Raw genomic sequence first — 22510 nt, forward strand, 5'->3', positions numbered from 1 at the left:
AATAATAGGAGACAGAAAATAGTTCTGGCCTGGGGGATGATTTGCTACTTACTGGTTGATAACCTAGCCTTGCGAGAAAAATCTGTTAATTCCTTTTGCTCCCCTTCTGGGAAGTTCCTTCAGACCTCCACACACCCCTCACAACTTTCAGTAGCTCTGAGAAGAGCACATTAGGACAGAGGAGTACTGTGTCAGAGCACTCCAAACTCCAGTGCTGATCTGCCCCAAAACATCTGCTGTTAGTGATATTCCACATTCACCCCTTAGAGTTTATTCTGGCATCTCACTGGAATGCATAGAAAACTTTTCCTCAAGATTAACGACATCATCTAGTCCATGATTTTTCCCCTCCTTGCAAAGCCCATTCCTTTCAATCTCCCTGCTGGTTAAATCTGCAAAATCACTGATCATTCTCCTTACTGCTTTCTGCAATGAGCAACAGCTCTCCACATCTCTCTTTAAATGTCAGGCCCAAACTGAAGACAGCATCTTGCCTTAAGTCTTACCACCGCTTACTTATAACTTGCAGTGATACGCCTCTATTGGCTGCCAAACACCTGAGACGGCTCAGCCAAGCCTTTGCCAAAATTATAAATCATTTTTGTCCAAGCAGACACATTTGTTTACAAAGTGATGCTGCTCCCTAGGTCTTTTTCATCTCAGAGTGCATTACTAAGGTCATGATTGTTCCTCCCATTTTACTTGAACACTGAGGTACAAGAAGGGGAAAAGCTAGGGCCAAGATCTCCTATGGAGCCAATGATATAGAGCCAGAAATACAAACTGAGTCTCCAGAGACCCAAACCCACTCACAGCACCAAATGCATCAGATTCACTTGAAATAACAGGCACTAATGGTCCACACACTTTTTCTCCAGGAAAATAAATGTTTGCCATGAAAAACCCCACATTTTCCTCAGCTGGCATTTGCTCCTATGTGCACATTCATTACGCAGCAGGGTCTGAGACACAAATCACCATCCTTCTGTCAAAGCCAGAGACAGCAGGCCTTGTGGGCTTTGGGAGGCATAGAGATCTCTATGTAGTGCTTAAGAAAATGGGTGAGAGACCCAAAAGGAGAAATTAAAGATGTCTAGGGTTGTACCTGGGCAACTAAAGAACAGCATGAAACATGGTGCTGCCATGGTCTCGCTTGCCCTCTCCTGCGCCTTCAGAGAGCCCATGAACAAGGCACCTGCACCTTCTCAGTGGTGAACAAGGAAACTCAGCCTGGCAACAGCTTTGAGCAGTGGAAAGGGGAAAATATGGCTGCTTAACTAGATAGATGTGAAAAGGCGTAGCAGGAAGAGGGGCAGGGAACACTTAAGATGCCTTTGATAGAATGGTGATGGCAACTTGTTTCATGCAATGCTTCAGCTCTCTGTGATTCATTAGGCCAAAAGATCCACTTCAGAGTTTATGCTCCAGACTGTTAGGGAAGCTTTTTTATTTTCCACCTAACAGGCGGCTAATCCGTACCTATCCACTGCAGTATCACTCTCAGGAGCATCCCGCATTTGAACAACAGCTATCAATGACAGAATCAAGGCAATCTGGTTCCCCCACCCCCCCCCCCCACCATCCCCAGCCCTTCTAGCAGAAGAAGCACAGAGTTGGCAAATCTTTCTCACATGCTGCCTTTCCACACTACCAGGGGATCTTGGCAGAGAAATCCTCTAAAGAAGCAAGTGCTGGAGACTTTGCAAACTTCTGTTTGCCAGTAGATGTCATTATATACCAGCAATGCACCTGCCAGCCACGGGCCAATGCTGGAAAGAAAGAAATGTTTTCTAAGTTTACATAAGGAAAAAACCCCAAGTTACTAGTATTCTCGCACCGCTGAGAATTAAGCTGTCACGATGCACAATTAGTATGTGATCTGGCTTCTAGTTGTTTATTACAATCTGCAGCTGTTATTCTGGGTCACAGAAAACCACAGAATTTATCTAAAACCCTCTAATTATTGTTAAGAAAAAGAACTCTATCAAACCACGGTTATTTAGCTGTGCAGAATGTACTTTAACTACAGTTAAGAGGACCCAAAAATACTCAGCGTGCAGACTGAAATTGCCTGCATACACAAGAGGATTCAGAACATACTCAGAGTAGTAAGGCAGATAGTAACATTAATATACCTCACCTTTTAATCAGAAGATTCAGAAAGAAATCACAGATACTACCAACTCGAGGAGCTGCATGACAGCCTTATAAAGTAGATGAGGTGTTAATACAGATGCTTAAGTGCTGGACTGAGACGTTAAGTGCTGAGTGACCTTAACCAGATGAAGTCAGTAGCTAAGTCTGGTTCCCAAGAGAGATGATTCCCAGCACAAAAAATAATAATAAGAAAACCTGCAGATATTGCACTTTCACTTTTCATTACCTGGTCAGTTTGAGCTATGCTCACATTATTTTTTATTCTGCAATAAAGTAAGAAGATCTGAGCAGTAAGAACCAAACCCCGAACAGGCAATGTTTCTACAGCCACTGTCTCCAAGGAACAACAACTACTGGGCAGTTGGGGGTTTGTTTTGTTTTCAAATTTTAAACTCAATAGTATCTCTAAACTGGGAGATGTTCCCTCATCTTGTTACTGCCAAGACATGCTCACTGAAGGAGCACTGCCTGCCCACCTGGATGCTGATGTGCAAAGGCTCCTGCTGCCTGCTGCTACCTTAGGCTCTCGGAGTCACCCTTCAGCTCACCAGACCTGGGTAAAGTAGATGGTATTTAAGAGTTTTGGGACTTAGTGATGATGTCTGAAGACCACAGCAGCCCAAACAAGGCCTGTAACGTCACTGGAGCACCTTCCCTGCACCAGGCTCAATGTTTCAGCAGTGAAAAGGACACACACATCATCTCTTGGGGAGATAATTAGTGTTATTTGGAAGTTGCAGGAATAAGGACTAATTCTTGGTTTGTGCAAGCTCAGGCTCCACATCATGTAAGTGCTCAGAGAGCAAATCCTGCTTCTAGAAGTTCTGATGGTTCCTCCCCTCCTTTGTATTGAGGCTGGTTTTAAGCTGTCACCTTTGGCCCTTGCTTGAGCTACGCTGCAGCAGCCTGGCAACACACCCTGGAAACCTTGACCCTGACTTGCAGAATCACTTTCCTGACTTGGACTTTGACTTACTTCATCAACCACAGACCAGTCTGGTGATCTGGACTCTCAGCTGAACCTGGCTACCACCACTAACCCATCCTGCTCCCTTTCTGGGGTTCTATGGGATAAGCTGATGAGGCTGGTGAGGTCCCTGCCCTGCCAGTTATGGGATTGCTCCCAGCTCCCTTACGGCACAGCTGGTCCTTGCTGCACCCTGACACTCAGGGACCTGACTCTTAAATGTTATTATAGCTCTGTGTGTCTAAAATACAACTTCCAGCCTGAGCCTTACCTGCAACCAAGTCACACACACAGCCCTTCTGGTCCCAAAATGCATCCCTTAAAAATACCCAAGCAAAAGCTCTCCTTTGCCATCAAACCAGCATGCAATGTCAGACTCCAGCTATGTCTGCGGCACCTTTTGCAGGCAGAACGGCACTCATTTTCTTGTGCCCCAGGTTACTGGATGCTAGCCAGCCCCTACCCAGAGGCACTGCACTCGTGCTAATTCGGTAAGCCCTGCTGACAGTACAGCATTAGGGTAAAAAAGTTAAATGGCTTTCAGGTCAGACTTTTCTTATATTCAGCTGCCTTGGGGCAAAGACAGAGAGCACAGGGCTCTGTGTGGATAGACTGTATCTAACAGGGTAGATTTCCACAGCTTTTCCAGAAGCCCTAAAAATGACAATAACTCCAATTTGAAAGACAAGTGAGGGAAGGGGAAGCAAAGCCTTTGTTTGAAGGATCTAGCAGGCAAGATACACAAAGCCTGGAGGGAAAGAGGTTCTCCAGCTTCATTTTACAGGAACAAAGACTAGCTGCTTTGCCCAAGGTCAGCAAATCTGTTGAAGCCAAGTTTTAAGCCTGGGTCTCCTGCAGCCCAGCCCAGAGCCTTAACTATCTGCCTGCTTTTCTTTTCTATGCTTGGTCTTGCAGTCACTGCATCTCTAATAAGCCAAGTCACTTCAGAGGTTTTGTTCTCATTAGAAATCCTATAATAATCCTTCTGCATTTTTATCAGAGCGAGTCATTACCATGAAAAAAAAACATTGTTAGGAGAATATAGACTTAATCTACTAAGGTTGTTTCTTATATTCTCTGCTGCATATGTGATTATTAGCATGAAGGGAAACAGATAAAGCATAAAGGGAAAGCTCAGATACTCTTGGAATGAGGGAAGTCCCGGTGTAGGCTATAATGAAACCTTCATCCAGCACCTCTGCAGAAGGTGTGTGCTCCTGGTTAGAGTTTTCTCCTCCAACAGAGTCGTTTCCTGTGGAAAATCACACTAGTGATCACTTGACCCAATTGTTTCATGACACCTTTCTTGTGTTTCCTACTTTTCTCCAACAGTAAAAGACAGTGTTGGCCCAGGCCCTGAGTGGACTATGGGAACTTCTGTCCCCTTCTGGGCGATAAGGGTGTTAGGAATATTCAAGAGTTGTACAAAAGTCTAAGAATATCTGCCAGCAGTCAGGCCAAAGGTCTAGCTAGCTCCTACCCCATCTGTGGAAGTGGCCTTATGGGAGACCTCGCCAGCCTACAGTCCTGCTATCACTGATCACAGTGCTGATGTCCTGAGGCAGAGATAATGTCTTTGTACAGACTGGATGTTTACAGATGTTTCTCTTTAATTAACCCATACACACTTTTTTAAACACACAAATTTTAAACCTCCAGAGCAGACTGTAAAGAGGATCTCTGATACCTACTCTATGAAAAGCAACTTCATTTTATTCATTTTAAACTTGCCATCAGCTAGTTTCATTTGTTTCCCCCTAACTTTTGCAACAGAAGAAACAGTGAAAAGTCATTTCCTACTGATATCTCCACATACCACTCAAAGTTTGACAGATTTTCGTTATATCCTCTCCAAAGCCATCGATTTTCCAAGGACCTTCCCACCTGCAGGACCTTCTCACTACCATTGGCCTCTAGGATGCTGGAAGGGTGGCTCTGCACCATTGCATAATACCCTGTACTTTGCAAGACAAGGGCATAAGTTTTTGAAAGCCTCTAAGTTAAACTTTGTATAGAGGCATTAGAAGAGCAGGCTGGCTCACGTTGTGAATGGTTGTGCCTCGGGAATGCAGACCTCATATTCTACAGAATGTCCCTTCTGATATATGATTGCCCTGACTTTGATCAAGAATCACCAAAACCCTGCTTGCTTGAGTCATCCTCAAAAATCATAGAATCATAGAATGGTTTAGGTTGGAAGGGACCTTCAGAGGTCATCTAGTCCAACCCATTCTACTTTCTGCTTCCTTCTGCCCTCACTCCTCTCATGTACCTACTCCTCTTGGATCAACAGAGGTTTGAAGATTTGTTTTATAACTCTTGCAGGACCAGGCTTTATGGTATAGCAAATTGCCATTTGAATAACCTACGGAATAAAGACAAACATTGCTTTTCATGGTGATTGTGTTATAGAATTGGATATCTGCCCATGTATAATAATCAGTTCAATAACATAAGGGTGTGCAAACAAGTGAATGAACGCACAGTAAAGGTGAACACATTTATGAGCAGAAATATAACAGACTATATCTAATGCCACAGGGATTAATCACTCCAAGGGCTGAAAGAAGACAGTCAACAGTGTAAATTTAAGACCCAATACAGAGCAGTGGCAGCTGGATCACACCTAACCAGGAATCCCACTTGAGAGCAGTTTACATAAGCACCTGTACATACATTGTGTTATTTTCCTTTTTAATATCTATGCACAATTACCTGGTCTGCACATGCATGTTTCTGGACGTAATAAGCATCCCCTACCAATCCAAAATATTTAGGCCTGGCAGAACATGTTGGGCTTGAGCCATCACAGTAAATTTTCTGGTTTTCAAAAAGTCACACAAGACCTCACGTTGACATGAATTAGATTTTTAGCTACAGCTGCTATTAACTTTTCGTTTACCACTAATGACGTGCTTGGCATGTTATGTATTTTAATACAAGCATCATTTTCGCTTTAACTTAGTGATGTAACTGAGGTAATGGCCTGGAGATGCAAGGTCAGTGTCTCTGTTGTCCTCCTGGAAAAACACAGGATTTGCCCTCCAACAAATGTGTCAGACCTCACATAATTGCCCTACACACAATACTTGGCAAAAGCATGATCTGGCACGTGTTTGGCACTATCACAGCTGAAGAGCAATACTATAATAAAGGGATGATTTTAATCTTGTCATCTCAGCCTTTTCAAAGGTGAGATAACTTTATTCTATCAACACTTAGGCTGTGCGCCTTGTGCTTAGAAAGGAGCCCATATCACATGCACAGCAACGATTGCACAGACTGCAGCTGTTTGAAGTCCAGCATCTCTGATCCAGTTTCCTAGCATTGGCCCATGCCCATAAAATTCAAGGAAACATAAAGCTGTCACAGCCAGAGTGAAAAACAAAAACTCACACTCCTGCAGCCATTGCAGCACAGCAGGCAAATAGAAAGAAGCCATATGAATCCTCTCCTTCCAGGTGTTCTCTGTCTGGGAAGGGTTTCATTTCATAGGCTCTCCTCTTTGTTTCAGGAGTATAGATGGTAACTAGCATTGCTGGCACTTGCATCCCAGCTCCCTGTGGTTCTGGCTACTTTCCTCTCATAGACACTTCTTCTAATGCCAAGGTACAGACGCGGCACTCTGCTCCCACATGCAATAGTGATCCATTGCACGCGCACCACCTGCATTGCCGATCCCCCCACCTACAGTCCTACCAATTTCTGCTGCTGAAGGCTCACCTTTGCACCTGAAGGCTGACCCTAAGATGATCTTTTGTGTTTGGAAAAAATTATACACACAAACACATTGCCGAGGCAAGCAGCTCCATGACCAGCAGTGGAGCACTCTAGCGTCATGCACAGTGGGGGTTTCCTGAACCGGGGGAACCTGAGAGGAGCAAAGAGACCCACCAAGAGCCTGCAGCTCAGCCACAGCAGCTGAGGAGACCTGGGCGCAGCCAGGAGCAACAGTGGCCAAGCCCCCACACATCTAAACAAAACGCCTAGGGACCAGCAGCAACAGTTCACACAGAAGGGTGTGCAGGAAGGGCATGGAAGCTCTGCCGTCTTGACCAAGGAGCAATGGCACCCACCCGGCCGAAGGCCACAGCCTCTCCAGGCTCTGCACCCACCACGACTGATGCAGCTCCCCAGACGGAGCTCCCGGGGGGAACACGCTGCCGCCCAGGTGTCCGGCTGCAGGGTGTGCCCTGCCCGTGTGCCGGTACCGGGCGGCAGCAGCCAGCACACCCTGGGGGAGCTGCGCCCGGGTAGGGGAGCTCCTCACTGCCGACAGAGCTCCGGGAGGACGCGAGTAGGCCGAGGGGTGTCAGGGAGAGCAGGAGAGAGACGGACTGCTGGAACCGCACCCTGCCTTCCCTGGCACAGGCCCGGCAGGCAGAGAGGATGCATGTTAGGGAGGATCCCCCATCCCCTCTGCCCCTGGCTGAGCACAGGGACTCAAAGGATGGGGGGGCAATGGCGACAAGATCCCACCCGGCACAGCAGGCGTGTCTCCTCCGTGACATTCCCAGGTGCCCTTGCATAATAGGTAGGAGGCTCTCCAAGTGGAACCAAACAGTAACGAAGACGATGGTTCAGGGAGAGCAGTCTTCAGGCTGCTGAAGCAGCTAGTTAGCTAGGTCTCCTGGAAATCCAGGAGATTCATGAATGCTGGTCCATGAATGCTGGTCACTTTCTAAGAGCCATCTCCTAAGAGCGCAGGAGCTGGCAATTCCAAAGTGTTGGAAGTCAAGCAAGCAGGGCAGAAAGCTGGCTTGGCTGAACAGAGATCTTCTAGAACTTAGGTGGAAAAGTGTACAAACAGTGGAAGTAAGGACAGGCAACATGGGAGGACTACAGAGATGCTGCTCGCCACTGCAGGGAGAAAATTTGTGCAGCCAAAGCCAAATTAGCGTTCAAACTGGCCAGCACTGTGAAGGGCAACAAAAAGGGCTTTTTAAAATACATTAACAGCAAAAGGAGGATCAGAGATAACATTGGTCCATTGATTCATGGGGTCGGTCACCTCATAAAGAAGGACATAGACAAAGCAGAGACATTTAATGCCTTCTTCACTTCTGTCTTCAACACTGATGATGGGCCCTGGAACCCCCAGAGCCCTGTGTTGGAAGATCATAACTGGGGGGATGATAAACTCCCAGCTGACTTGTTTGAGACTTGCTGCTCCAGCTGAATGTGCATAAGTCTATTGGGCTTGATGGGAGTCATCCCAGGGTACTGAAAGAGTTGGCTGATGTTATTGTGGGACCTCTCTCCATTATTTTTCAACAGTCTTGGGAGTCTGGAGAGTTCCCAGTTGACTAGAAGCTGGAAAACGTTGTCCCTATTTTCAAGAAGGGTAAGAAGGAAGATCCTGGTAATAACAGGCCTGTCAGTCTCACTGCAGTGCCTGGTAAAATTATGGAGAAGGTTATTCTGGGAGTTATTGGAAAACACTTGAGAGACAACATGGTCATTGGTCATAGCCAGCACAGGTTCACAAAGGGAAACCCCTGCTTAACCACTTTAATTTCCTTTTATGACAAGATCACCTATCTATTTCACCAAGAGAAACCCATAGGTGTGGTTGGTTTTGGATTTTAGTAAAGCCTTAAATACTTTCGCTCACAGTATCCTTCTGGACAAAGCCTCCACCACACAGCTAGACAAGTCTATAATACCTTAGGTGAGCAGTTGGCTGATGGGTCAGGCTCAAAGATTTATAATAAATGGGGTTACATCAGGCTGGCAGCCAGTCATCAGTGGGGTTCCCCAGGGCTCAATGTTAGAGTGAGTGTTCTTCAATGCTTTTATAAATGATCTGGATGCAAGAATCGAATGTATGTTAGCTAAGTTTGCCGATTATACTAAATTATGAGGAGCTGTGGACTCCCTTGGGGCTAGAGAGGCCTTACAAAGAGATCTGGATAGACTAGAGAGCTGGGCAATCACCAGCCATTCGGAGTTCAACAAGAGCAAGTACAGGATCCCCCACCCAGGATGGTGTAATCCTGCTTACGCGTAAAACCTGGGGGATGAGAAGCTGGAGAGCAGACCTGCAGAAAGAGATCTGGGGGTTTGGGTTGGTGGAAACTTGAATGAGTCAACAGTGTGCCCTGGCAGCCAAAAGGGCCAACCATGTCCTGGGGTGCATCAAGCACAGCGTAGGTAGCCGGTCGAGGGAGGTGACTGTCCCGCTCTGCACCGCACTGCTGCATCCCCGCCTCGAGTACTGTGTGCGGTTTTGGTCACCTCAATGTAAGAAGGACATCAAACTGTTAGAGTGTGCCCAGAGGAGGGCGACCAAGATGGTGAAAGGCCCTGAGGGCAAGACTTATGAGGACTGAGGAGTGGCTGAGGTCACTTGGCTTGTTCATCTTGGAGAAAAGGAGGCTCAGTGGTGACCTCATTGCATTCTACAACTTCCTCAAGGGGGACAGGGGAGGGGGAGGTGCTGATCTCCTCTCTCTGGTGACCAGCAACAGGACATGAGGAAATGGAATGAAGCTGCATCAGGGAATGTTCAGACTGGACATTAGGAAAAGGTTCTTCACTGAGATGGTGGTCAGTCACCGAAACAGGCTCCCCAGGGAAGTGGTCACAGCACCAAGACTGTCAGAGTTCAAGGGGGATCTGGACGATGCTGTTAGATGTATGTTTTAGTTTTAGGTAGTCCTGCAAGGAACAGGGAATTGGACTCAATGATCCTTATGGGTTCCTTCCAACTTGAGATGTTCTATGATTCTATATCCCCATCTTTTAATCAAGACAGCAATGTACAGCTGATACATCTTTGCTTGCCATCAGCAACAGCATTGACACTCAGCCACTGGGCAGACATGGAGCACAAACACACCAGATACCAAATACGCTTCCTCCGCAGATGAGGACAAGCTGCCTCAGCTGGCATGAGGACCAAATAAACAAAACAAGCTAGCCATAAACTCAGGGATCTCTGTGCCTGCACATTCATTCAGGCCAGTCAATGTTGTTTGGCTCTCCCAGTCAAAGAAGTTCTGCACATACTGTGCGTTTTTTATTTTTCCCTCTGCAATCCAGACTTGCAGACCTATTTTTCTAGGCATAACAATAATACAGAGTGATGTTTTCTGACACTTTTCTGCAGACATCAAAACACAAGGAAACAAGAACTTGCTTCAACTGCAGCACAACTTATATTGTAAACATCGTGTTTCCCATCAGACTGCTGACTCTCACCACCTGCCAAACACATGAGCTGGTTTCCAAAGGCTGAATCCTGAGTCTCAAAGGCTAAATAGTGGCTGTCAGTGGGAGGGCTGCAGGAAGATGGATGCAGAAATGTGTGCTTTATAGCCCCCATGTCTGTAGCTTGGCTCAATAATATTTCCTGCCATGAGCAACCCTCATTTAGATTGTAATTTCATATGATGCATTACCACTATATACAATCTATATATCATAATCACAGAAAGAATAAATGAGAAGATGCAATGGCCATAAATGCCATGTTCTCACTAGTGCAGCATTCTTCTTTTCAGACCGCAATCCAATATTATTTTAAATTCCCTGAGCAATTGGGTAGCCACAGACCCCCTGGAAAACAGCTCCACAGTTTCTTAATCCCATTTTCAGTATGATCCATGACTTCTCCTTTAATACATCCATCTATCTCCTAGACCCTCCTGTCAATCTTTTTCCATTCTTCTCCACAGCTCGAAATTTCATTTTGGTGGCAAGGAAAACACCCAAAATCAGGTGTCGTATGGAGCTACAGAGAGGAAGAGCTACTTCTCTGAAGTCTAGGTCTGCAGCCTTGTTTTGTTGTGGGGAATGGGAAGTTTACAACCAGAATTGCCTGGAAACCAACATATTTTTTCACGTAAATTGGTCCAGTCATGCTACTTGTTTCCCATTGTTGATCACCACTGAACTTATTTTCCGACATGGATAGCCTAGCAATTTTCAGTGGTTTTTCTGTATCCTCAGTTTTAACCTCCAAATCTTAATACTCTGTCCTGCCTATTATTTGCAGTAAGAAAATACTCTAGCTTTTGTTCTTCAGGTTATTAACGAAAATATCCAATGAAAAGAAACAGTGTGGCAGTCTCCTCATGACCCAAATTTAATCCTGTTGAAAATTCAATAAACTCGAAATTATACTTTCCCTTTGTTTTTCATCCTCCCAGCCAGTTGCTTTACTGCATTATCCTCCACAAACTCACTACTGCTTACATAAAGCAAAGATTATGATTTCAGTCTTATAGCATTTTACATGGTCAATGCACAAAGGAAACTCAAAGAACATGAAGAGGGAAAGCAATGAACCCACAAAAGCTTTTCTGCAGAAGGAGGCATAACACAATATAAAAGTTCCCCCAAAAGAACCAACTGTATCATTTCTCTTGCATCCTGTGCACTCAAAAAGCAACCTCTGAGCTATGGAAAGCAACAGCTAGTGACTCTCATTTAATTAGTCCAATGAAGGATTAGATCTTACCTTTTCTCCTTTTTCTCCTCTGCCATAGGCTCTGCCCTAGAAATGAAAGAAGAGGGGAAAAGGCACATTTGATAGCAAGGATGTCAAACGACAGTATAAATGTATATGTCATGTTTTCATTGTTATATATCTGAGATATATCTATCTATCCATATATATCACATCTATATATATATAGACACACAAGTCACAGGACAGCTACTATAGAGAAAGAAATTTTCTTTGGGCATCATTCCTTGATAATAATTCAGTGAGAAATTAAAATAGAAAACCTACCCCCTGTTCTCCTACTGCAGCCAGGAAAACTTATTTTCTATTCAGGGCAGAGTCAGATATTACATTTCCAAAATTAAAGATGTCAACAACCCTTATTAGAATGAATTTTACATAGGGTTAAAGAGTTTCTCGCCTAAAAACTCAGTCTGGCATTTGCATTAATTGCAGCTGGGGGAAGCTGTATCTTGGTCATCTCAGTGTAAGAGCTGAAAGAGATTTGCATCTTCCTTGTGTTCAGTTGCCTCACACTGTCCCCGTTGGATGTGCAGCTGTGCTATAATCAAGTACACTCCAGTTACACATTTTAATTAGAAGTCACTTATCTGCTGTATTCAGGAATGAACCCACCCATTTCCCCAACTCCAAAAAATGCTGTTGGGTGCCAGAAAAATCAGCTTTCCATTGGGATAAAGGCCCAGCAGAGGGAACATTTTCAGCTGGGCACATTGACATTAGGAGCAAATTCTCACCAAAAAGGAGAAAAACAACTACTTGTATTTCCATTTCCTCATGTAAAATAATTCTGGTATTTTTTTACTTACTGACTCTCCTTTTTCTCCTCTGAGTCCAGGAAGCCCTTGGGTGCCAGTTTCTCCCTTGAAAAAGATAGGTTGTTAACACCACAGAGTTAATTAATTCCTTTCTTAACAGGCATAAAAATAACAGATGAGATTTCCTCTTACTCGTTTGTGAAGTGTGTGTACCACATTAGTGTTTGTATTTTCTGGTCAGCTTTCTGTTGCTTTGATTTTTTGGGAAGCAGTGTAACAAGGGTTTGACTGAGGTTGTGGATACTTCTGGTCCCACCAGTCTGTACCTTCAGCTCCTGCCATAAGGACTGGACGTACCTCATTACATTTATACCGACTTGAATGTCCAAGTTCTCAGATTGATATTATAATCTATTTTTCCTATGAAAATACTGCTAGAAGCCTTCAGGATGCACTGGCAAGGCAGAGAGCTTTCTCTTGTTAGGTATTTTAAAAGTCCTTATTTTCCATTAAGCCAGGAAGGCTTTGGAATGGTGGTTTGCATAAGATCTAGAGGGTGTACACCTAAAATATGGAAAAAAAAAACCCTGTAAACATTATCAAGATTTTAAAGCTATTAAAAATAATTTAAACACTAAACTTTCATGATCAGCTAACTCCTCCTTCCCTCACAGAAGTGTGCAACACATACAGAGTCACTCTTCTTGCTTGTTCCAGTGGAAGAGAGGGAAGGGTACACAGAAAAAAGACATCTGAAAACATACAAATTATGATGGGTAGAGGAATGAAAACTGGAGAAGGAAATAAGTAGGGAGGAAAAGAGAAAAATGGTCAATCAAAAACAAAAAACCCTTTTTCTTAATTTGTCTCCTAAAAAAGACAGGGGTGAAAGGGATAAAGAATCAAAGAAGATACATAATTTCATAAATATTCATCAGATGCAGAACTAGAAGTGGTGCCAAAAAACAGCAAGTGCAGGAAAAATACCTGCAAATCATTTTCACATACTGATCCGCAGTCACAAAACCGGAAGGAGGACCAGCTGAGGATATACCCATTAGTAAGAGTAGTTAAAGGCTACGTGCAGTGCTGCCAGCAGTTCCTTCAATTCCTCTAGCACCAGGAGCTGCTGGAGAGCAGAGGGCTCTGCCCACACACCTCCACCTAGCTCCTCCTTGATTCTCACCCAAAAGGTGTATCCCAGAAATAAGCTGTGCTGGGCTCCCCGTCCGTCACTAACAGACACAAAGTCCTCACCTATTGGTACCTCCCATCGCCTTTTGCCTGTAGGGGGTTTAGGCACTTTGGACTGCAATATAGACATGGCGTTAAGCGGAAAAAGTCTCAGACCTGGAACACGACCCTCCAGTACCGCGGCAGCAACATGTCCAATGACCCCTGTACTTCCCAAATCTCCCCACGTGGACCACAGTAGGATTTAATTTTGTCACTCTATTCAATTTGTCCTGACCTATGCCCCAAAAAGCAGGCTGAACTGCACCAGACACTGAAACATTTATCGGGATCGTGCTTTCTTTTCCTCAGATCAAGACAGGCTTTTGAAAGCACAAGAAATATGAAAGTTTCTTTCTTTAACCTTTATCTTTCTTTTGCCAAAAGAAAGAAACCTCACAGGGCAAGTAGCGTGTATGCAAAACCAATGTCACAGTCAATTCAAGTAGGCTGTGGCAAAATTCATACAAGTTTTTATGTAACCGTCTCTTTTAAGTCACTTAAAGTATATCAGAACTCCCTTTTAATTTGGAGGAAAAAATACATTCTGCTGGAGCCTATCTAGTACACTGGACTTCACAAACTTCCCAAAGGCAGGGAAGCAATGTCATTTCTATGATGTGGACAAAAAAAGATCTCACAGAGATGTGATTTTCTCTAAATTCGGATCGACAGCAGTGCTGGAAGAGAGCAGAAGCCTGTTGACCCAGCGCTCCGACCAGCCAGCCTCGCTGCCTGCAGATACAGCATACAGAGCAAGTACGTAAGGAAAATAAAGTAGACAAGGCTGTCATTAGCATCTAAACTTTATCAATAGGGCCCAGCTTCAGGCACATTAGCCAATTCTTCCAAAGCTATCTCCTGCCTCCCTCTCCCCCAGCACCACCCTTTACTGTATCTCCTTCCAAAACACGTACGCCGTGTTCCCATGCATTACCTTCAGTTTAGCAGCATGGGAGGTTGAGGCAGAGGTGGTAATCCCTGAGGGATTTTTTTCACTTTTTCTAATAACTGCAAACACTCCAGTTTTTGCCCTGCCTTTGGAAACTTAAATTAGAGAAGGAACAGAAACTCATTATCTTCCTGCACTTTGTATATTTGCACTGGTCAGATGGTACGATAAGAAAAGCCTGGCCAAACCTCCTCCCCTAAAAGAAGGAATATGCTATGGGAGCTCAGGATAGCAGAGCCTGGACACTAATCTCTCCATCTTCAACTCAGATGACAGCCACATTCACTTTACTTAACAGACCCTCAAACTGACCTTTTTTTTTTTTTTTTTTAAGAACACAGAAAGAACCACGTAGCCATTATTCCTTCTTTGGATAAAGAGTGAAAAATCTACCAGCTACTACTGGTCTAGGGAAAAGAAAATGAAACCAAACCCCCAAACTGTCTTAGCTTAGAGAAGGACCTTCACAGTCCTGTTATCGTTGTCAACCGCTCCAAAGGTCCCTGTTTTGGGGCAAAGGGAGGTGTTTTGGTTTTTTAACACTGACCTCTCTCCCTGTTAGTATCCCCTGTCAGGATTAATTTCTCAGGTGACTCCCACCAGCTGTGTGCTGTGTTTCTGATACAGCTGAACCAGCTGCTTTCCTGGGTTCTTATGTGGCCATATAGTCTTCCAAAGGGCACTTCTCACTATCAGCCTATAAAATATTTTTGGATAATGCTCAAGTACCTGAAGCCTACCTAAATATCCCTTGGGCCCCAGTTATTTAGGGGTAGAGTTTAGCTTTGCAATCCAACCCAAATAAGAGATGCTCAGTAGCAATGGTGTCTACAGATAAAATGATGAATTTTGACTCGGAGTCCTAATGTCACTCTGTTTCCACCTTTTCCTGATAATTTCTTTCCTTATTCATTTGTTCACTCCCACCTCTCTGTTTAGACAATGAATGCTTGGTCTTTTCTTATGCTGTACTTACTTGTTAGCCTGTTCTAATCAAACCTAAGAATATAGTATAGATCTTACGATTATTTTTTGTGTGTGTTTCTTGAAGCCCCAGCTCTTGGATTCCAGTAACAAATGGAAATCTTTGATATTCGTTACCTTAAAAAAGCTTTACAGTCTGCCTCATTACATGACAACAAAGCTTTAAAGCACAATCCTTGGACCTTAGAAATGAGAGGTCAAGTTGAACGATCCTAAAACATATTATGGACACTTACAACCACATAATGCAGAAGCCACTCATAATTTTGTGGGGCCGTAGTCTTTCCTTAACAAAGTCCCAGGTGGTAATACTGGGGAGCTGCAAACAGTATTCACTTTCTTCCTCATGGCCACCTGGGATGCTCCAGGTAGAATAAACTAATTACATCCCACCAGAAGTTACTCATTTATTAGGAAGCATTGTGGGAGGAGAAAGGAGAAATCTCTGGGCTTTGGAAGGTCCTCAGCAATGTGTTGTGGGTTTTTTGGGGCAAGGCTTGTCTCAGGGAGAGAGGAGGAGAGAGATATTAGTTCCTGCACATAGAGCAGGGACTGTGATAAGCTGGTCCTTGGCAAAAGCAGTGCATGAACTGCTGTCAAGGGTGGTAAATGTCATTTAATAACATCTTTGCAAGTCAGGAGCAAAAATCTATTACTTGCCTTATTTAGCAGATAGAGAAGCTAAGTAATTTTTCCCAAATCATCATATTTATACCAAATTGTTGTCAGAGCCTGGCTTTAAATGGCATCATCCCCAGCTCTCTGAGACTCTGACACGGTCCTGCCTCGGCTGTATACGTGTCTTGGATCACTACAGCCAGGGAAAAGTCACACACACCTGCAGAGCTCTTCAGCACCCTGCCTGCAGGAGTGGGACAGCTATTTCAGGTTGTTATTGAAAATCTGCTGATGCAGTGCTTGGATATACACTATTTTGTGTTCGACTGGTATCTCCTGCACCCCAGCAGTGCACCAACAGACATCCTCACCAGCTCATAGACCTTGCAAAGTGGTGAAAGACAATGGGATGTTGCTGCAGGCGCTTTTATTATTATCATCATCATCCTTCTGCAACGTCCTCACAATAGTCATGACTCTGCCATTCTTCAAAACAACCCATCATTATTTAAGCTGTCACAGATTAAAATAGAAAGTTGCTATATAAAGTGGAAGCATAAGGAAACATTTTATGCATTTTCAGTCAGGCACATCTGAGCATTAATGTGCCCATGTTCTTTCATGCCAACAGAAAACATACTCCAAAACACATCTCCTCATCACCCAAAACCTCTCCCTGAGACAAGCCTTTCCCCAAAAAACCCACAACACATTGCTGAGGACCTTCCAAAGCCCAGAGATTTCTCCTTTCTCCTCCCACAATGCTTCCTAATAAATGAGTAACTTCTGGTGGGATGTAATTAGTTTATTCGCCATACAGGTAAACAGTCACTTGATTGAACTTGCAGAAGTGATTCAGATGGAAATAATTTTGAATACAAACTGTTTTCAAACATCTTTTTAATCGCACAGATGGTGAAACTGGGAACCACCAACTTTCATCTCTTCAGCAATGTTGTATATCTTTGTTTTCTTCCAGTACAAGCGCTCCCTGTAAGTCAATTGTCTGACAGCTCTATTTGTAACCAAGCACAGAAGGAAAATCTGTGGAATGCTGAATGTACACATGTACATATCAAAGAAGCTTGCAGAATATGCAGAATAACATAGAGGTTGTGCTGTGAAACCTGGAGCAGAGATCACAACCACTCTCCTACCCTGCTATCTAGGAAGAAGAGTCCTGAGGAAAGTGGATATTTAACATGAGCTCATGACTCAGTCTTGCTAAAGATAACAGATTGTGGCTATTCTTTGCTCTAGTCTCAGGAAATTTTGTAGAGTGTGACTGGGAGGCTGCTACCTAACCTATGGGTATCTAGTACTGCTGAGCAAGGCACAGCACAGGAGCAGCACATGGTTTTCCAGGTGACTTATGAAAGCTGTGCATGACCTAGAGAATAACACGGAGTTGCAAAAATGCCTGTTTAAAAGCTACAGGAATAGATTTTGGAACAAACTTACTCTAGGAATGACATAAAGCAGCAACAGAGAAGCTCAAATGCAAGCCTGAAGCAAAGATACAAGATGGACAGTCTCCTGCACTCTCAGGCTCTTCCAAAACTATCTAAACTCAGTCATATGCCAAACTGACTCCTATTTCTCAAAATCAGCTCCTCCGCTTACTTTGAAACTGTTTTCTTTGTTGTTCTTTTTATTGAACAAATGAACTAGTACTTATTACTGACCTTTTGACCTTTAGGACCTTCAGGGCCAACTGGACCTCTCTCCCCCTAGGACAAAAAGTATATGATTAGTCAGACTGATCTTCTCATTATACAACAGAGCAAGGGGCTCAATGCAGCAACAGCTGAGGACAACAAAAATGTTTTTAGGCTTCAATGGAGAACAGACTAAAAATGACATGCCCTCAAGAGCAGTGACAGTGAAGCTGGCTTCTCAGAGGTACCGGTCACAGCCAATGTAAGCAAGTACACTGCTTTTTAAAGCTATGAGATATTTTTTTTTCAGTTTGCCTGTATTTACCTCCAAAATATCTTCTTTTTTATTTGAAAAAGGATGCACATAACTGGGCTGGATAAGAATAACCACTTTGTTTTCAAGGTTGTTACCAGGACTACCAGCATGATCAAAATCACTGCATTAGGTAAAGAGAAAATGACTGGAAAGACTGCCATTACCTGTACAGACACCCCACCTGAACTCATGTGAATAACACATGGCTCTTTCTATGAAGTCCTTTCTACCACTAGGTCTAAAGTGCTTCTTGAACAAAGACAGCCCTTCTTATAACTCACTTGCATGGTGTCGTACCCTTATTTCCAAACCCAGCCAGCATGTCTCAAATGAAACACACCCAACACTCACCTTTTGTCCAGCAGGACAGGAGCAGTTGACAGTCTTGAGGTGGCCAACTTGCTCGTTACCAACAGTGGGCCTTACTTCCAGGGGAGGTGCTTCCGTCAGGACCGTGACCTGGCACTACACCCAAACACTCAAGGTTATGATGAAGCCTTTGACTCTAGAAAGCTTTCTCTTCAACCCGCTTTAGAGAAACCGCATAGCCATTACTCGATAACGTACAGTAAAATGAGTCATAGTGAGGAACGAAATCCCAAAAAAGCCATTCGTTCAAGCAATGGGGAAAAACATGGCAAAATGAACAATGAATCTCTTTAACAGGATCGAGGAGGTAAGAGTGGAAGGAGGGTGGAAGTTTCTAATGAGAGCTGAGCACAGGAAACTAAGCAGCAACGGGCACCCTTGTAGCTCTTTCCAAATAAAACCAGTGGGAAACATGTTGAATATTTCATGCTGAATTTCTGTTGTTCCATCATCACTTCAGGGTTTTGTTTCCCCTGACAGTCTGACAAAGAAAGAGCAACGTGGAAACTTCGAATTCCTCATACTCATCCCTCTGCAGTGATCCTCTTCTGGTGCTGCTGCATTACCAATTATATAGTTAGGCTTCTCACCATCATTAAAAAAATTATAATCCTACACTGTCATATATTCCCTGATTTATGTAATAGATTTCAACAAAGAATGTTCATGTGAAAATGAATAAATGACAGAAGGAAGCTTACTGGTCCAGAGGGAATATCACAGCAGGTCTCCAGCTCAGCATGCCGAGAATCACAGTAAATAACCATTCGCTGAAGATCAAACTAGAAGACAAAGTGAGGCAATAGTCTCAGAGACAGTAAATTATTAAAAACCGCCTGTCCTTTTGCTTGGATACAAACAGTGCAGATGAATACAAACAAAAGCCAGATGTGGCTAAATTCATAGTGACTCTATGGATCCTGTAGTCAATATTTATCTCTCTGTGTATCAGTAATGGACCAATATCTCAGCATGCTTCAAGAGTGCTGAGCTAATGAGATCCAGAATATGCCTATTAAAATCCTGGTGCAGGTTTTCATACAAATAAGGAGGCATGTTAATCCCCATGTCCTGGCCAAATTTCTGTCTGTGAAGACATATTCTGAGCACCTACATCCTTCTTAGAATTTCATTTAGACATAAAGTTAATTTTTCTCCTGTTGCTCCTTGCATCTTCTGATCATTTACTCCTGCGTGAAAAAACCCTATTAGCACATTTAATATGCACATTCCATCCATTTTGCACAGCTAAGAAAGGTTACACGAGTCTCAAAACACCAAACAACCACAGAGAAGTTATACCGGGTTAACACTGCTACTGGACAATCAAGTCCCACCTGCAGGTCTCAACTTTGGTTCAACTGGAGCAAGAGTGATTTAATACCAGGTATCTTTTCTGTGAAACTGAGAATATATCATGACTCTCCTGAGTTAACAAGCTTTCTTTTTTTTCCCCATCTCCTCCTATCACAGGTGGAAACATTCATAATGTCAAGATCAGGCAGTAAAAGACCTTTATGTGTGTAGTGCAATACCCAGCCTGACAGCATTTGTGGATGATTTTGTCTCTGATTTTAACTATAGAACATTCTAGGACTAGACAGAAAAATTAAATTAATTTCTCATTTTTAATCTCTATTATGGAGATACTGAGAGTCTCGCATAGAAAGATGGCAAGTCTTGTGTATGATGAGATGCCAGTCTGTCTTAGCTGTGTAACATAGGTAACGTCTCAGTGATGCTGCTTCAGGAAAAGGGTCAGTTACAACATAACCCCCAAAACCCCAGTCACATGCTGCAAACCAAATGCTGAACGTTACCCCAGCTCTAATCGGCACGTGCAGTACTTACATCAATGGGGACGCTATCGTACAAGCGTTTGCCAATCACAGTCTTTCCTTGAATGTCAATATTTTCTCTGTCTTCAATAGGTAGCATCTGCACCAGCCTGCAGTCTATGTAAAGTGAGACAGCCTTTGACTGAATGCTGAGGGCAATTTTGTGCCAGCTGCGGTCAAAAAGATCACTGACTCGTGCGTTTCGGAAGACCACTCTCACGGCGTCCTTGGTGAGCCCGATGGCATTGTACTCCACAGCTTTGTTCTCTCCGTCCAGTCTGATCGAGACCTATAGGCAGACAGAAATGATTTTGCCTTTAAAGTGCAAAGCCTCGTCCTTCCTTCTGCCTGCCCGCCATTGTGACTGACACCCCAAAGTCAGGGGTGGTACGGCATGTGGTGAGAAGCCCAGACAAAGAGAAGAGGACAGAGTTTTGTGTGAGATATGAAGTTGGACAGGGAGCCTACACCTGTTCTAGTAAATGAGATGGGGCAGGCCACAGGCTTGGGTGCAGACCCATGAGCACCTAAGGACTTTTGAGTACAGACCTCGGCATGGTTTCAGCACATGCCACCTTGATGCCTCCCAGGCAATGCTTGGGCATGGTTGGGTAGTAGCACATGTCAGAGGCATCTATTCAAAGGTAGAGAGACAAAGCTGAGACTGTTTTGGATCTCTCTGTACCATGCGGTACTTCCCAGCAGGCTCTGTGCTCTTTAGTATATGTCCTCAACCATCCCATGGAGCGTGGACAAATCCCTCATTGCCTGGAATGAAACCAGTCTGCTGAGCTGCAGCACTGCCCACGCTTTATTTCAGATGCTTTGAACAGAAAACTGAAACACACAATAATGATTATGCCTTAGGCTCAGAGAAGACCTAGGACTGTGTATTGCACAGTGTGGACACAGCCAGGCCATGCCACTTAAAGTCTGTGCTGAAGACTGGTTCCTGGCCTAATCAGGTTCATTAGAAATAGAAGAGACAATGCCTAAGGATATGGGAAAGTTAAAAGGGTTTTAGGACAGATAGCCTCAAATGTTTTCCTTTCTGACTAAAATAATCAAGTGTAACACACAAGAAATGAGGTCCTAAGTGACCATTCTTAAGCAAAGTATTTTCAAGTGAGAGTGGAAAAAAATTCCATTTTAATTCTGTATTAAATCATGTCACTCCACTTGAACACTGCAGAATCAAAATCTCACCACTGCCTCTGTCCATCTTCCTTCCTTTTCATGTCTCTGCCTTTCTCCCCCCACTAACCATTCCTAACAGCACCTCGCTACACCCCACCACCGTGTTGCAAGCTACGGGGCAGACAAAAATAGGCTTTTGAAGACATTATACTTTTGGTTCATTTACAAATTGATTTCTTCTTTTAGCAAGTCAGGCAGTTACCAGCAAGCAGCAGGGAACGAAGCAAAGCACAGAGCCAGGGGAGCAAACAGCGCATCCGCAAGCTGCAGAGCTGGAAGGAGTTTGGCCACGCTGGCACTGAGCTGTCTGACGTAAGCAGCCCAGAGTAGGCTGCCTCCAGATCTGACCCAACATCTCCACGCAGCTGAGCACCGTGCTGGCTGGAAGCGCCAGCTTGGATCAGCATTAGTTCAGAAGTGTCCGCAGTCTCTAGGCTCTGCAGGTCTGCAATGTAGTGGCCAAACCACTACTGACTTTACATGAAACAAGGCTCATGATGCTCTAAGGCACTTTTGGCACCACAATTTAAGGCACTTTTGAAAATATTAATGAGAATCTCGAGTGCTTTTTTCTCTCCACACCTAAGCAGTTCAAGTTTCCAGCTGTCTCCAAGAAATACTGAATGATATACACATTCTCACTCTGCAGGAATTAGGAATGCATGTAGCACAGTAAACCGTGTTTCATGTAACAAAGTGTTGCTGATAATAATTTTCATATGAACCTTTTACCATTGTCTGAAACTCAGACAGCTAAATCTTCAAACTGCACCTGTCCTTCACTGTGAGTTGCCAAAATCCTTTCAGATACTAGTCCCGAAGCAGCAATACTGCATTACATGGCTACGTGAGCCCATGTTGACAGCCCGGTTTGGAGTCATGGGTAATGCCATCAGCACCGTGTTTGTACTGAGCAGGAAAGCATACAGCCCATCCAAACCACCCCCTCCTCAAGCACACCAAACCCCTAAACTATAGCATGCTGCTAAG

General features: G+C 44.0%; 1 protein-coding gene across 3 annotated transcripts in view; it reads right to left on the minus strand.

Annotated features, from left to right (window-relative positions):
- The window catches only part of COL22A1 (collagen type XXII alpha 1 chain), a 262270-nt gene that overhangs the window by 128140 nt on the left and 111620 nt on the right, over positions 1–22510 (minus strand). For all 3 annotated transcript variants that reach the window (XM_075085891.1, XM_075085889.1, XM_075085890.1), the window contains 6 exons: positions 20337–20612; positions 19187–19267; positions 18468–18581; positions 17828–17872; positions 12407–12460; positions 11589–11624 (listed from right to left, as the gene is read on the minus strand). In XM_075085891.1, the coding sequence (XP_074941992.1) occupies positions 11589–11624; positions 12407–12460; positions 17828–17872; positions 18468–18581; positions 19187–19267; positions 20337–20612 (606 nt within the window). The remainder of the gene's footprint in view (positions 1–11588; positions 11625–12406; positions 12461–17827; positions 17873–18467; positions 18582–19186; positions 19268–20336; positions 20613–22510) is intronic.

This window comes from Phalacrocorax aristotelis, chromosome 2, assembly GCF_949628215.1.
Source record: "Phalacrocorax aristotelis chromosome 2, bGulAri2.1, whole genome shotgun sequence".
NCBI lineage: Eukaryota > Metazoa > Chordata > Aves > Suliformes > Phalacrocoracidae > Phalacrocorax > Phalacrocorax aristotelis.